The following is a 14,311-nucleotide window of genomic DNA, read 5'->3' as shown; positions in this document are numbered from 1 at the left end:
AATGCTGATACCCACGCATGGCAAAGTTAGCATTCAATCCAGCGTGCTCCAATAACAAAACACATCTGAAACGATTGAATATAAATTAATGAGCTTTGATGGCCTACCGTTTTGATATGTTATTTCCAAAATCGTTGGTCCCCAAAGAGTAGCCATAAAGAAGGCTATTTACCTACTTAGTTAAGAAACAAATACGTTTCTTTTTCATTACTATGAAGTGCTATTGCTTGCAGTTAGAATAATTCCATGAGCCACCTGCAGTTTATGATATTTGGTGTTTCCCAGAGAGCCCACAAGAGTACTTTGCAGTTCAGGTAAGAGCCGGCCAGGGAGCTTTCTGATACAGATTATTACAAATAGTAATAATCATTAGAAATCATCCTGCATGCAAATAGGATCATTCGGATAGCAATAATGATCCTTAAAAACGGGGGACATAAATCGAGGGAACCCAAGACCTGTGTAAAGCACTTTGTATATTTTACTTCTAGTTTAGCCTCATCTGAGGTGGAACTCAACAAGCAAATTAGACATCGAGCCACATCTGCACATACAGGAACAACGGCAAATATTGTATTCAGCTGAAAAGCATCTGGAATTGGATAAATCAAATACAGTGATTTGTGTTAAAATTTGGACTCAAGAGCCATCCTTCCCTGGGAATTTCAGTGTTCTAAATGATATGGACCTTAATTCATAGAATCTCTTATATAATTTAGGGATAATATAAGTTCTTGCCCAGTTGATAAAAGTAAAGTTTGTTTCACAAAAGAGGGAAATGAGGTAAAGTGTAATGGGTAAGAATGTAGACCCTAGAACCACACTGCTGGAGTTCAAATCCTGGCTTCTGTAACTTAATAGCAGCATGACTTGGGCAAGGCACATAACTTCCTAGCTCCGGTGCCCTCATCAGTCAAATCAGAATTAAACTGGTACTTTTCTCATCGATTTATTGTGAGGATTGAAAATTCATAGAACAGTGCCTGGCAAAAAATGCACACCATGGAAGTACTAGCAACTAGTGTATTTACTAAGTACCATTTTTTGGTCCTAATACCTTAATGAGTTTATAAATACATTCTTACTATGTAATGACATATAATAATTCTTATATGTATAGGTTCTTAAATACTACCCATATATTCCTTCAACTGGTGTGACCTAGCATGTTTTCCTAAGACACCATCCATAACATTTGCATCGTGTTGAAGTGAGCAGCCAATCCAAACGCATTCCTGCACAATTCGGGATAGCATGGCTTTTCTAACTTAATGAATACTTAATTAACTGGCCCGTGATTGGTCTTTCCAGGTAGATTTTAGCCGTTGCCAGGGGAAATTGTTGTGCATTTTGGGAGAGAGATCCCAGTACAGACGTGTTAATTATTGCAGCGATGATATTAGGAATGTTTAGCTACGGAAGTAAAAATCTTTTCTTTTTGGAGATACCTAAAACAGGTGCAAAGGAATTAAAGGCAAATCCTTCTTTTAAATTAAGGTAGTTATTTTATTTACTTTTTGTGTTTTTTGCACCATTGCTTATATTTATTTCTATCTATAAGTAATATAGCTCCTAGGAGAGTTGAGGTATTCCTGAATATATAAAATCCTTTGTGCTTCATTCTTATATTTTTTATGCTTCTTGAAAAAGAAGCATACTCACTATCTTTGAAGGAAATATAGCAGTCTTAGGATTAAATCAGTGTGTGAACTCTGAATGGGCAATGCTATTATTCCCCTAAAAAGTATTAGGGTGCTGGATATTTTCACATTGTATAAAATGCTTGCCAAATGGGTTACGCAACTCACTATCAGATAAACACAGACTAGTAATAAATGAAGTTTGCCATTCTGATAGCTCTTATTTCAAGCCATAGTTGAAGTGAAGCCTTTGCCTTTGTTTGGTTCCTTACTCAACTTATTACTCCATATATGTTTACTTGGCACTCCATGGTTCTTGGGTGGTTACTGAGGTAAAAGCCAAGGGCCCAATTCTTTTTGGCCGAGAAGACACAGTCTTGCATAATTTTAGACAGCACAACCATCCAGTGTTGATTTGCCCAGAGCAGTTTTCTCTCTTTCTTTCATTGAATGGCATAGAGTCTGTTTACTACTTGTACATACAAAGGCCAACTCCTTTATCCAATTTATCCAAGGATATGAAATATATAAATAGTGTATCATTTTTAAAAGGAAGAAATGGGTATCTTCTTACCCCCATAATCCTCACCATAAGGTCACTGTAATACAACTTCAACTGGATTTGTTTTCAGAAGATATATATTGAGTTTCAGAGTTGCTTGATCACCCAGACCAAGCACATATTCTGTGCACAAGTCCGCTGCACCATTTCTTAGGTTGTGATCCAGCTGTGTGGGGCACGGGAAATTCACTGTCTCCTGAAGCAAATATTGTCTTGAGGAAACTTCTGTTCAAAAGTTCTGTCTAATGTAGGGTCAATGTCTGACCTCCCAGGGCAACAGTATAATATAGTGAAATGGCCATGGGAATCAGAACTGATTCACATCCGAGGTCTAGGTGAGTAACTCAGGGCAAGTTAAACCTCAATTTTCTCCTCTGTGAAATGGGACAAGGGCAATTTCAAGAGTTCACTGAAGAAATTAAGTGAGATAGTGGATGTAGAATACCCAGAATGGCATCTTACTCATAGTAGGCCCTCATCATGGTTGTCTTCTGAAAGTTTCTCCCTTTATGCTAATTCTTTCCACCTGAACTATACAGAACAAATCTACATTTCTTTCCAACTCAACTGTTGTATCTTCCCTGTCTCCCTTCAGCTGTTCCTCAGGTGACATGATTTGGTGAGTTTCTTCATCATAGAACTGTCACAGAGTTTGTTTCTCTTGAAGAGTGATGCCTAGAAGCAACACAGCGCTTCAGAAGTAGTCTGATCAGGATAAAATGGGCGATCACCTTCCATTAATGCATCTCAAGGTCTAAATAACTTGTTTCTTTGCTTCTTCCTTTTTTGAGGCAGCCACGTCATGCGTTTGCATGAACATGTGTCATGCGTGAACATACTATCCATGACATCAGATGTTTTTTAGAATTTTGATCTAACTTATATATACCTGTTTTGTGTATAATGAAATACCTCATTATATACATAGAGTAGAAGTCATTAGGGTGAATTTTCCTTTGTGTTAAGGTACAAAGTATCTTTTTTGCTTTTTTTGTGCCTGCTTTTTTACTTTTTTTCTTTTATTTTTTTAATTTAATTTTATTTTTTAATTTACATCCAGGTTAGTTAGCATAGCGCAACGATGATTTCAGGAGTATATTCCTTAATGCCCCTTACCCATTAACCCATCCCCCCTCCCACAGCCCTCCAGTAACCCTCTGTTTATTCTCCGTATTTAAGAGTCTCTTCTGTTTTGTCCCCCTCCCTGTTTTTATATTATTTTTGCTTCCCTTCCCTTAGGTTCATCTGTTTTGTGTCTTAAAGTCCTCATATGAGTGAAGTCATATGATATTTGCCTTTCTCTGACTGACTAATTTCGCTTAGCATAATACCCTTTAGTTCCATCTACGTAGTTGCAAATGGCAAGATTTCCTTCTTTTTGATTGCCGAGTAGTACTCCGTTGTGTGTGTGTGTGTGTGTGTGTACATATATATGTACACACACACACACCACATCTTCTTTATCCATTCATCCGTCGATGGACATTTTTAAAGTACTTTATATTCTTTTCCGTTTTTAATGGTATGGCCTTTATATATTTTCTAAAGATGTGTTTTCAGCTTTTAGTTACGCTTATCTTCTGTTTGCCTGAAGAAAAGGTGATTCGGCAATGGAAAATGGAATGAAAACAAAGTCTATGCGTGTTTGAAGATCTATTGGCTGAAGTAGCTTAATTTGACCTTGAATATTTTGAGGTCTTTCAATTATGTTTGCACATCTCTTAATACATAGAGGCACAGATTATTGGATTAGACATAAGATAATTCTCACTCCACTATGGATTAAAACTATTAAGCACTTTACATATAATGAGCTTATATATGGAGATACCTATGAATATGTGTGTTTATTTTATCCATACTGGTGACCATTAGCATGGATTTATACAAGAGGGAGTTAGATATGTAAACAGCACTATTGACATTTTACCTGAAAAACTATGCAATTTGAGACATTCTCTTTTTGAGCTGAAATGATCCAGATTATCTTGTTTGATTAAACGTTTTTTTACATTGTTATCATAATCTTTGAATTTGTCTTAACAGACTTTTTTCCCAATAGGACTACCAAAAAGCTCTAAGAAATGTCTGTGCCTTGTAGTTTTGAACCTCACCTATAAATTGGCAATAGGAGACTTGTAAAACTCATATATGAGGTCTGCATAGTGTTAATGTTTGAGATTTATTTTCCCCCAAAGGTTCATAAACAGTATTGACAAATATATTGCACGCTGCAATTTTGACATGGTCATAATGTAGGATGGGAGGTTTGAAAGATTGAGGTAAACATCGAAATTGAATTTGTTAGATATTCTGCAGCTAGAGTCCTGTTAGTCACTAACATCAGTTTGTTTTTATTGAGCGTTTTCCAAAGAATAATCCGTGTCTGTTTTTAGGACCTCATAAGAAAGCTCTCGCAAAATAAACCCTGAATTCTTGTCCTTCCTGCCATTAGTGAGACCCAGTTCTCTATGTAAGGAGTCACATCTATTTTCAGTCATTAAAATATACTTTGTATTTCTAAAGAATGCAATCTCTCAATCTCTAAATGACTTTCTAGAGCCCATTTAACTTGGGGCTCAATTTTGTGAAGTGATCTGCTTGTTGACATTGTCTTTTACTGTCAAGGATTTTATCGATTTCAGTTAAGTCTTTTTGTTTTTGATACACGCTTCCCATGTTGGGTTCAAACTAATGGATATATGTTTTTGTAATTTATTTTATTTGCTAAGAAACAATTAGCATCAGCGATAGCCAGGCTCTACAAGGATTAATAAGACAAAGTTATTTTCTTTGTGGAGCTTACCTTTCAGTCAATAAGATTATCACAGATACAGGTAATTATGATATGAAGTAATAAATGCTATAATTTTACTGTGTAACAAAGTGCAGTGAGAGTACAGTTGAGGGGAAAATAGCTTTCATGATGTATCATATAACATTCTCTCCCAATCAATCTTGCAAAACACAGAAATGGAAGATGTGTGTGGGAAGAGAGAAATATGTGAAAATAATTAAGTCTCTTGGAAAAGGTTTCGATAACAAGTATTCTCATTCTTTCAAATTACGACTTTCCATCCGATCATGAGGACGTATCTTTTTAGTTTGAATTGTTCCTCCTTTGAATTCTTATTTGATGATTCCCCAAGAGTTAATTTTTGTTAATACTAAACGTCTCTCATTTTAAGTTTTAGAGATGCCTGTTCTCTTTTTGTAGGGGGCCAAATCACAATGTATTCGTGCAAGTATGTGATGCTTACAAGCCACGCTTTTAAAAAATACATAGTTGGGTGTGATTTGGAACACTTGGGTGATTTGTGTATCCCAAAACTGTATTGATCATCTACCATGTGCTCGTATTGTATCAAATGGAGAGCAGAAAGAGGAGAAGGACTTGGCTATGATAAAGCCCATCATCTAATTGTAAAATCTCTTGGGCATAAAAGGTCATTGCGAAATGTTTTCTGTTGAAATATCAAATCCAAAATATGCACCTCCGCATGTACCAGTAAGACGCATTGTGTATAGAGGTATCACCAGAGTGAAAGAAGTTATACGTATCAGGTTCTTTTTTTTAATCCAAGCATTTTTGTGTGTGTGTGCGCGTGCGTGACAAAATTGTTCCTTCAAGTTAATATCCCATAGAGGTTTTTTGTTCCTTTGGTATTCGCGTGTGAAAAAATGAGGGTTGAGAGCTACAATAGTCGTATCCATCTCACCTCATGGTTTCAAAGGTAAAGGCTATTGAATTGAGTTTAGGGGAGCCTGGGTGGCTCAGTTAGTTGTGCGTCTGACTTCGGCTCAGGTCATGATCTCGCAGTTTGTGAGCTCGAGTCCCGCATTGGGCTCTGTGCTGACAGCTCGGAGCCTGGAGCCTGCTTCGGATTCAGTGTCTCCCTCTCTCCCTGCCCCTCCCTTGCTCGCATTCTGTCTCTTTCTCTCTCAAAAATAAAGAAACATTAAAAAAAAATATTCAATTTAATTGAAAACCTCAAAACAAAGTCTCCAGGTCAGACCCTGACAAAACAGGGTATGCAACCGTCAGTTTGATGTTTTCTTGGTTATTTATGCAGCTGTGAATTAGCTGCCATTCATTCTGAGATGAGTGTTGAAACAAACGGTTGTCTGATTAGGTATACCCCCCCAAATGTACAGTGCGCGGTGTTGTTTTGTGATAAGTAGATCTCAGGTTTTATCTTCCTCCATATGATACTCGTTTGATGAAAGATTATGTCGGTAGTAATTCGAGAGCTCTTCTTCAAGCTTCTTTAGCTAGCCCGAAATCCAACATAGATGAAATGAGAGTTGGTTGGAGGGGGACAAGGACCTCATCTGCTGGCTACCCCCAGCGCCCCTCCTGCCCACCCCTTCCAGCTCTTCAGACTCAGAGCCACTTGGATGTGGTAATCTTCCTTACTGATGGCGGGGACATTGAGCGCCCAGGCCTCTGGTGCCAGCATTTCAAATGACATACTACGTCCTGGCCTCCTTAAGAAATAGATTTTTTCTTATCGTAAGGAAAAAGAAATACCCTTCTTTGCAACTTTCAATGATATTCAGTCGGTAAGCAGGTAAAAAACTGAAAATTGAATTGCTTGTGAACTGAAAATAAAGCAGGATCAGAGCAAAGTTAGCAAACCCTTGGGTCACCATTGTGGATTTGCAGCTTTCTTTCTCTTTCTCTTTTTCTTTCTTTCTTTTTTTTTCATCGAAGTAGATCAGCTATTTTAGGAATATGCTCCGAGTTCAAGAATCGTGTGTTAAGCCCGTCTTGAGCTTATTCTGCCTCACCATTAGTCTTACCGTGGGGTTGCACCTGGCCGGCTCAGTCGTTGGTGCGTGCGAGTCTTGATCTCGGGGTTGTGGGTTCGGGCCCCATGTTGGGTGTAGAGATTATGTAAAAAAAATAAAATAAAATCTTAAAAGAAATTAGTGTAACCTTCCATGAAAGAAATAGACCATGCAGGGTATATACCTATAATATTTACAACTTGGCACACTTATCTCATATTAAACTGTAATATGGAAAAAAGTTATAGTAGTAATTTGATGCCTGTGGAATTTATATTTCTAATATTGCTGTAGATTTTAACGTTGTGTTTTCTCTTTTTCTCTTCCCTCCCTCCTGCTCCTCTCCTGTCAACAGTCCTGGTACCTGGGCTAGCTTGGTTCCTTTCCAAGTATCAAATAGGACACCCATCCTACCGGCAAATGTCCAAAATTACGGTTTGAACATAATCGGAGAACCTTTCCTTCAAGCAGAAACGAGCAACTGAGGGAAAATGAAATACACCAGTAGTTTAAAAAATTAAAAAAAAAAAAAGGAAAAGAGGAAGACTGGACAAAACTTAAACACAACAAACAAAAAGGGAGAAAGGAAAGAAACTGAAGAAAGAAGATAATAGACCAGCAATTACGGCACTTACAATCACTAATTCCCTTAAGGTTGAAACTGTAATGACATAAAAAAAAAAAAAAAGGGTCGATGATATTTCACTGATGGTAGATCACAGCCCCTGCAACGTAGCCTTTGTTACATGAAGTCCGCTGGGAAATAGATGTTCTGTCTCTATGACAATATATTTTAACTGACTTTCTAGATGCCTTAATATGTGCATGATAAGCTAGTTTTATTGGTTTAGTATTCTTGTTGTTTACGCATGGAATCACTGTTCCTGGTTGTCTCACCGACAAAGGCTAGGAGGCGACATCAGAGGTGCTGGGTGACGGAGCCATGAGCCAGCCATTTTATAAGCACTCTGATTTCTAAAAGTTAAAAAAAAATATATATATAAAATCTCTGTAGCCTTTAGTTATCAGTACAGATTTATTAAATTTTGGCCCTTAACCCAGCCTTTTCCAGTGTGTAACCCAGTTTGAAACCTGAAAAAAAAAAAGAAAAAAAAAAGAAAAAAGAAAGAAAAGAAAAAAAAAGAAAAAAAGAAAAAAGGAAAAAAAAAACAGTTTGAACACAAAGGCTCTATGGAAGAAATGCCTCGATGTAGGTGAAGTGTTATCTCTGCATGCAACAGTAAAAATTAATATAATATTTTCCCCACAAAACACTTAACAGAGGCAAGTGCAATTTATAAATTTATATCTAAAGGGGAATCATGATTATAAGTCCTTCAGCCCTTGGACTCTAAATTGAGGGGATTAAAAAGAATTTAAAATAATTTTGAACGAATTTATTTTCCCCTCAGTTGTTGAGGGCATTAAAAAGGCATTAAATCAAGACAAATCATGTGCTTGAGAAAAAAAAATTAATGAAAACACAGCACTTATGTTGGTTTAGCTGCAGCCTCCTTGGAGGTAGAATTTATTTATTTAAAATTACTGGTTGCATCAAGAACCCATAGGGTGTACGTACAAAAGGTTCTATAAAATCTTCATTATAGAGACAAAGAGGCAGGCAAATCCATGCCACAAGGGTAAAGCTTACAGTTTACAAACTGGGAACGCCAGGGTGTAGGATATAAAAACGCACTCTTGAGAAAACAAATAGAATCAGGGTGCTGAAAACTTGCATGGTGCTTTCAGACATTAGCCTTGTTCAACAAATTTCTTGTATTGACAGATCTGTAGTGTGCATGGGCAGACACATTTTGCCTCTATGTCTCTGAAAATTTTAATTAAAAATACTCTTTCCAGTAATCCTAATTTGCACGAAGATATAATGTCCACATTACGTGCCTTGCCTTGAAATCTAAAAACAAAAAAAAACAAAAAACACAAAAAAAAAACAAAAAAGTGACATCACTACACTTGTTTTGCTGCATTTATTATCATTTTAAATCTTTACCATTTTTATGACAAAATATTTTGTACTCCAGACGAAGAAAAATGTGTGACATCATGGATTTTTTAGACAGTTATACCTTTATCTCACATTTATAAAGCATATCATGGCTGTGTATAGTTGCCGCTTAAAAATTGTAATCGACCAGCAATATTTTCAGTATTTTGGTGTTTTTTCTATTAACCTTTCATGTTTTTCATCTTCCAATTAATATTGGGGGGGAGGGGTTTCAAATTTATACGAATTATGCAATACCAAGTTTTGCCTATGTACGTAGTGCTTTTAGCTGTATTGGTTATTCTAGGTAAGTACGCAGATTGAAAAAAAAAATAATGTATGCTTTTTTTTTTGTTTGTTTGTTTGTTTTAATTGACCAAAGTGGGTACTGCTATTTTTGCAGTGTGATGAGGTCCTTTGTGTACTGAGAGATGGACAGGGGATTTTTTTTAATATACATATATATATATTCTGGGGTGGGTGGGAGGATTTTTAACACTTTACAGTGTAGCTGTGAAGCAGTACACCCCGAGACGGGCCTGGGCTGCAAAGCAACTGTTCTGTCTACTGTGACAAACTTCAACTTACACAGATTCCCCCTTCTCTAACTTCCCACCTGGGGTGCAAGCTGAACTCATTTCTGGTTTTCCTAACAACAGAAATAGAACAAGCGAACACAACAAATTCCTCCTGGAGGCAGACTTGGCTTAAAACAAACTGTCTTACCTTCTTCTTCTTCTTCTTCTTCTTCTTCTTTTTTTTTTTTTTTTTTTTTTTTGGTGGTGGTGGTGGTCTTGCGTGGAAGTTCTGGATCCACAGCGGAGAGTGAGCCTGCCTCCTATTTGGCAAAACTATCTGCCGAAACATCCACGTAGTGGAGGTTTCGCACTTTGGGAGTTGAACACACGAGTGTATTTTCTCCTACACAACACATCGTCCCGGCCGGAGGGAGTGTTCCCGTATTCTTTCTCCACTGCTCCTCTTCCCCATTTATTCGTCTCATTCATGATTTACCTGTGACTCACTACTTCGAAAGGACGGCAGTGCACTTGGATCTTTTTTTTTTTTTTTTTTTTAATACATCCAGAGGATTGAACGGAGGGTAGCTGTATTAAATGTATTTGGACTTATAGATTAAAATCAAAGTTCAATTTTTAAGGAACAACAACAAAAAAAAACCCATAATAAATCTTGTTAAGTTGTCATTTTTACCTGCCCTTTTAAACAGAGAACCAGAGCAGAGGGGAAATGCAGAATTTTCAGAAATTAATGTTCCTGTGGATGAATTAAGCCCATTAGAGGCTGATGGGATTTTTTAAGGGATGGTGCCTCAAATATATATTTGATTTCATTTCCCCTGAGGGCGAGTGGGTGAATGGAGGCTGGTTTTACTTTTGCTCTTACACCCCTCCCCCCAACCCCCAGTCCCATTGAGGGAATCCATTACTAAAAGGAAAATCTTTCAGAATTAGTGACACATGGTGGGCCGTCTTGAGGAGCCCCCTGACCCCCTTCCCCCAGGCCATGGCCTAATAAAATAAACTGTCCATTGTTCTCACAGCATATGATTTAATAATGAATACTTTAGAACAATGCTTATGGGCCTAGAATTGTATTTGATTAGCCCATTCAGTCTGATAGCCCAAATGCTGAATAGCACAGCAGGATCCTAGCCATGCAAGTTGGAAAGTAAGTCCGATCATTTCTGCAGATACTTGCCCTGGTACAAAACGGCTTATCTCAGCCAAGCTCTTCAAGTATCTTTGACCTAGTAGGTGAACAAATCGACCTCACAGGACACGCAGTATTTCTGAAGGGCAGACTCGCTCTCTTTTTGGCCAGAGAATGAGCAGTTCTAGCTAAAGAAGTTACACACTGTGGGTATTCCTGCCTGCCTCTTGAGTACAAAGGCCTAGTTCAAGTGTTGCTTTTTTTTTTTTTTAATCCATTTTTTTTTTTCTCCTTTCCTTTTGTGAAAAAACTATTAAAAATACTACTATCTATAGAAAATCTCAAATCCATTTTTCGGCCTCCTCCTCATTTACCAGGAAGTATATTCTGACGAAGGGCCCCGCGTTTGCAGGTCTTGCACACCCCCCCCCTTACCCAGAACTGCAGAGCTTCAGGACGGTGAAGGTCACCCAAGGGCATCAGTAGGGGCTGGCGTCTGCTGCCCCCCCCCCCCCCCCCGGGGTTTGTTCCGCGGGGCGCTGTTGGGCTTTTTTGTTGTGTGGCTTTGCTGCCCCACCACAGCGCCTCTGAAGTGTTTCCTCTGGAGTGACATGAACGTTGGAGGCTTGTCTAAGGGAAAAACAGTAAATAAAAGGCAGTGAAGGAGACTGTACATAAAGACATGGCAAAAATCTTAATTATAGCAATATAGTTATGGGGTGATGTTCGGGTGGGCAGCTCCATTAAAAAAAAATATGTGAATGAGTCTGTGAAGCTGCAAAGTAGCAAGAAGAACGAAAGATCTTCTTAACGAACCGCCTACCTTGTAGACAGTAATTTGTACACTGTATAGTTTTGTTAAGAATTTTTTTTTTTAAATTAAAATTCCCATGTTTGTAAAGCTAACTTTTTAACAATTATAATGGAACTGTATGTTGTTTCCATTTTTAAAGTAAACAAGAATATTCCTTGTGTAGAGACTGGACTTGAGTTAAAACTCTCCAGTCTCTTAAGTTATGTATTAAAAAAAAAAAATCTGTCCATGTTAGGAGTTTATTTCGCAGATTCCTGGGCTTGAAAAGCACAGGATACTAATCCTTTAAAAAAAAAAAGTGTAAATGGAGAAAAGTTATATTTTATGAAGGTTATTTTGTTGTATTTAGTATTGGAAAAGTTGGTTTTCGGAGCATTTCAGAATGTCGGAAGCACCACTGTCTTTTTCTTAGTCCATACGGCCTTTAGCAAGAAGTTTTTGTGATTGTTACGCGATGGTATTTAAGGTTAAGTTTCACAGAGCATTCGGGATAGGCAGAAAACGAAAACAGTGCTGTGTCTCACATAAACGTGTCCTCAGGGAGCAGAATCTTGGATTTGTGACTGGTAGCTTCATAAGGACTCAACAAAAAGCGATTGCACAGAGACATCTTCAGCGGTGTGAAATCGGGACGTGTTCGTTACCTAGATGCAAAATCTACGTACTGTGTTGAAATGATGAAGGCTGCAGAAAGTGATCTCATATTCAGTGCACGGTATTCATTTTTAACGAAACAACTCTGCAATATTGCTGGCAGATAGGCCCCAAGCATGACATTCAATAGGGTTTACATGTTCCTGTCAAGGTCTTTTGTTAACATGAACCAGCTGCATGCTTCCTGGACTTTAAAAAATTGGGTTTCTATAGAAAGCAATTGTTTTTGTTTTTTCACGTGCAGGCTATTCAAGTTCAATAGTAAGAGCTCAAAATTGAATGTTTTACTCCATGCTGAAGGAGCTGGAAAGCTGCCTTCTTCATATTTTGCACTTTCTGGTAGTTCCCCTGTTTTTTCCGATTCCTTCAAAAATTGTGTGGGTGGGGTGGAGCCCTGCAGTTGGGGGGTAGCATGGACCACTGATTTTGCCCTTTGACCCTGCACAATGACCTTTGCATCAGCCAAACTCATTGCCATGACAACTCTTTGTACTGTGTCCGTGCCACAGATCTGTTGGTTACGTTGTTCATAGTAAAGGGGACAAGTTGGAGACGGTCAATTTTTACATTTTTTTTTTTTTTGTCGTTGCAATTTTTTTCTTCAACGGTTGTAAGTAGTTGTGTTTTTTTTTTTTTTTTAAATAATAAAAGGGTTCACTAGTTAATACTCTTTAGGAATATCTGTGTGTTGCAATTCAAATGTACGTTGAGATTGTGAAGTGCTTTAGTGCCACAAGCCTACCTGCACGTTGGACTCAGCCTCTGAGGACTTCTGTCCCAGGACACAGCACCAGTAACAAAAGGTGGCCTACATTCACGAAAAGCAGCGTAGGCTAGCGGCACTAAAGCCCGTCTTGTATTACTGTATTTTTGACAGACTGGTTTCGAAAACTGCGCTACAGGGACTGATGTGGCAAATATATCTCTTTATGCAGAAGGAAGTCTCTTTTTTTTTTTTTTTTAAAGAAGTATGGCTTATTATGCATTCTTCATGGAGGGCATTGAAGTTGCATGGACTGATAAAAGTTGATGCAAAACGAGAAAGAAACAAAAAAAAAAAAAAAAACCAGCAAAATGTTTACCAAAAAAACTCAAACAAATGAGCAGTGCCTGTTCAATTTCACAGTCTCTGTTGAGTTCAGTTGTAAATATGTTTCAAATGACATTTTCTTGGGAAAAAAAAAAAAAAAGAATCTCTACAGCATTGTAGAATGTGAGGGGTAGCTCCGTCCCAGGCATAGGCTTTCTCGAAGCTGCATTAGATTATGTCTTCATCAAGCTGTTAATTTGTGCTTATATCATATAGAACTCTTAGCATCCTGGGAAAAGCTGCCCCCACCTCAATGATATTTCTCTGAGAACAACTTTTGTAGGACTGTGTGTTTCTTTAGATACATTTAGTACAACTGTAGGTGACAAGTAGTCAGTTATTGCTTGCTAGCGACACACCAGGGTTGATCCATTTTAAAACTTTTGGCATGACGTCCTCGTGGGCCATGCGTACGGAACCTTGTGTTTTCATTAAGTTTTCTCAAAAAAGGAGGCACATGCACAATCTCCGTGTTACGAACCGTTAGCGGTAGGATGTATTATATGACAGTTACTTAATTTCTGGCGTTCAGACCTCTGGGATCAGCCCCAGACTGGGCCAGAATGTTAGCGAAGGTTTTATTGTGCCCGGTTGGAGGATAATGTTCTTTGGGTACTTTTTGTGGGTTGCAAATGAACTCAGTCGCCACAAGTTTTAAACTGGTGTAAATCAAGCTTGACTTAATGTGATTGTTACTGTTATACCCAGCCTATACTGCTAGCACCTGCTCATACTGCAGTCAATTACTGGAAGCGGATATATTTCCTATGCAAAAACTGTTTAAACAATAAAATGAGCTATGCTACAGACTCTGGCCTCATGTTTTCCTTTCCTCCTCAGCCTCTTCCCGCCGCTCTCCCGACGTTAAGTGTTGGGGGTCAGTGGTGTCTCGGGAGCGGATCTCGGTCCTCCGATTGGGGGATGTCGTAGCACCGGTTGAATTTTTGTAGCATCTGGGATAGCTCATATTTCAGTTCACTACTTCCGACTGTACACCGGGCGCTTGTATATATGTGTAAACCCTCTGCGCGCTTTCGGCCCGACGGAGCCTTCCAGAGTCTCCGAACAATGGCAGTATAAATGC

At 38.3% G+C, this 14,311-nt stretch overlaps 1 protein-coding gene across 9 annotated transcripts in view; it reads left to right on the top strand.

The window, feature by feature from the left end:
* NFIB (nuclear factor I B) overlaps window positions 1–14,036 on the top strand; it is a 455,619-nt gene extending 441,583 nt beyond the window's left edge. For all 9 annotated transcript variants that reach the window (XM_086685307.1, XM_086685306.1, XM_086685312.1 and 6 more), the window contains one exon: window positions 7,349–14,036. In XM_086685307.1, the coding sequence (XP_086541433.1) occupies window positions 7,349–7,478 (130 nt within the window). In that variant the 3' untranslated portion in view covers window positions 7,479–14,036. The remainder of the gene's footprint in view (window positions 1–7,348) is intronic.
* Window positions 14,037–14,311: the final 275 nt, after the last annotated feature.

Source organism: Puma concolor, chromosome D4, assembly GCF_028749965.1.
Source record: "Puma concolor isolate L17-30 chromosome D4, mPumCon1.1.hap2, whole genome shotgun sequence".
In the NCBI taxonomy this organism is placed as follows: domain Eukaryota; kingdom Metazoa; phylum Chordata; class Mammalia; order Carnivora; family Felidae; genus Puma; species Puma concolor.
Note: the sequence above shows the minus strand (reverse complement) of the source record. Positions and strands in the feature narration are given on the sequence as shown.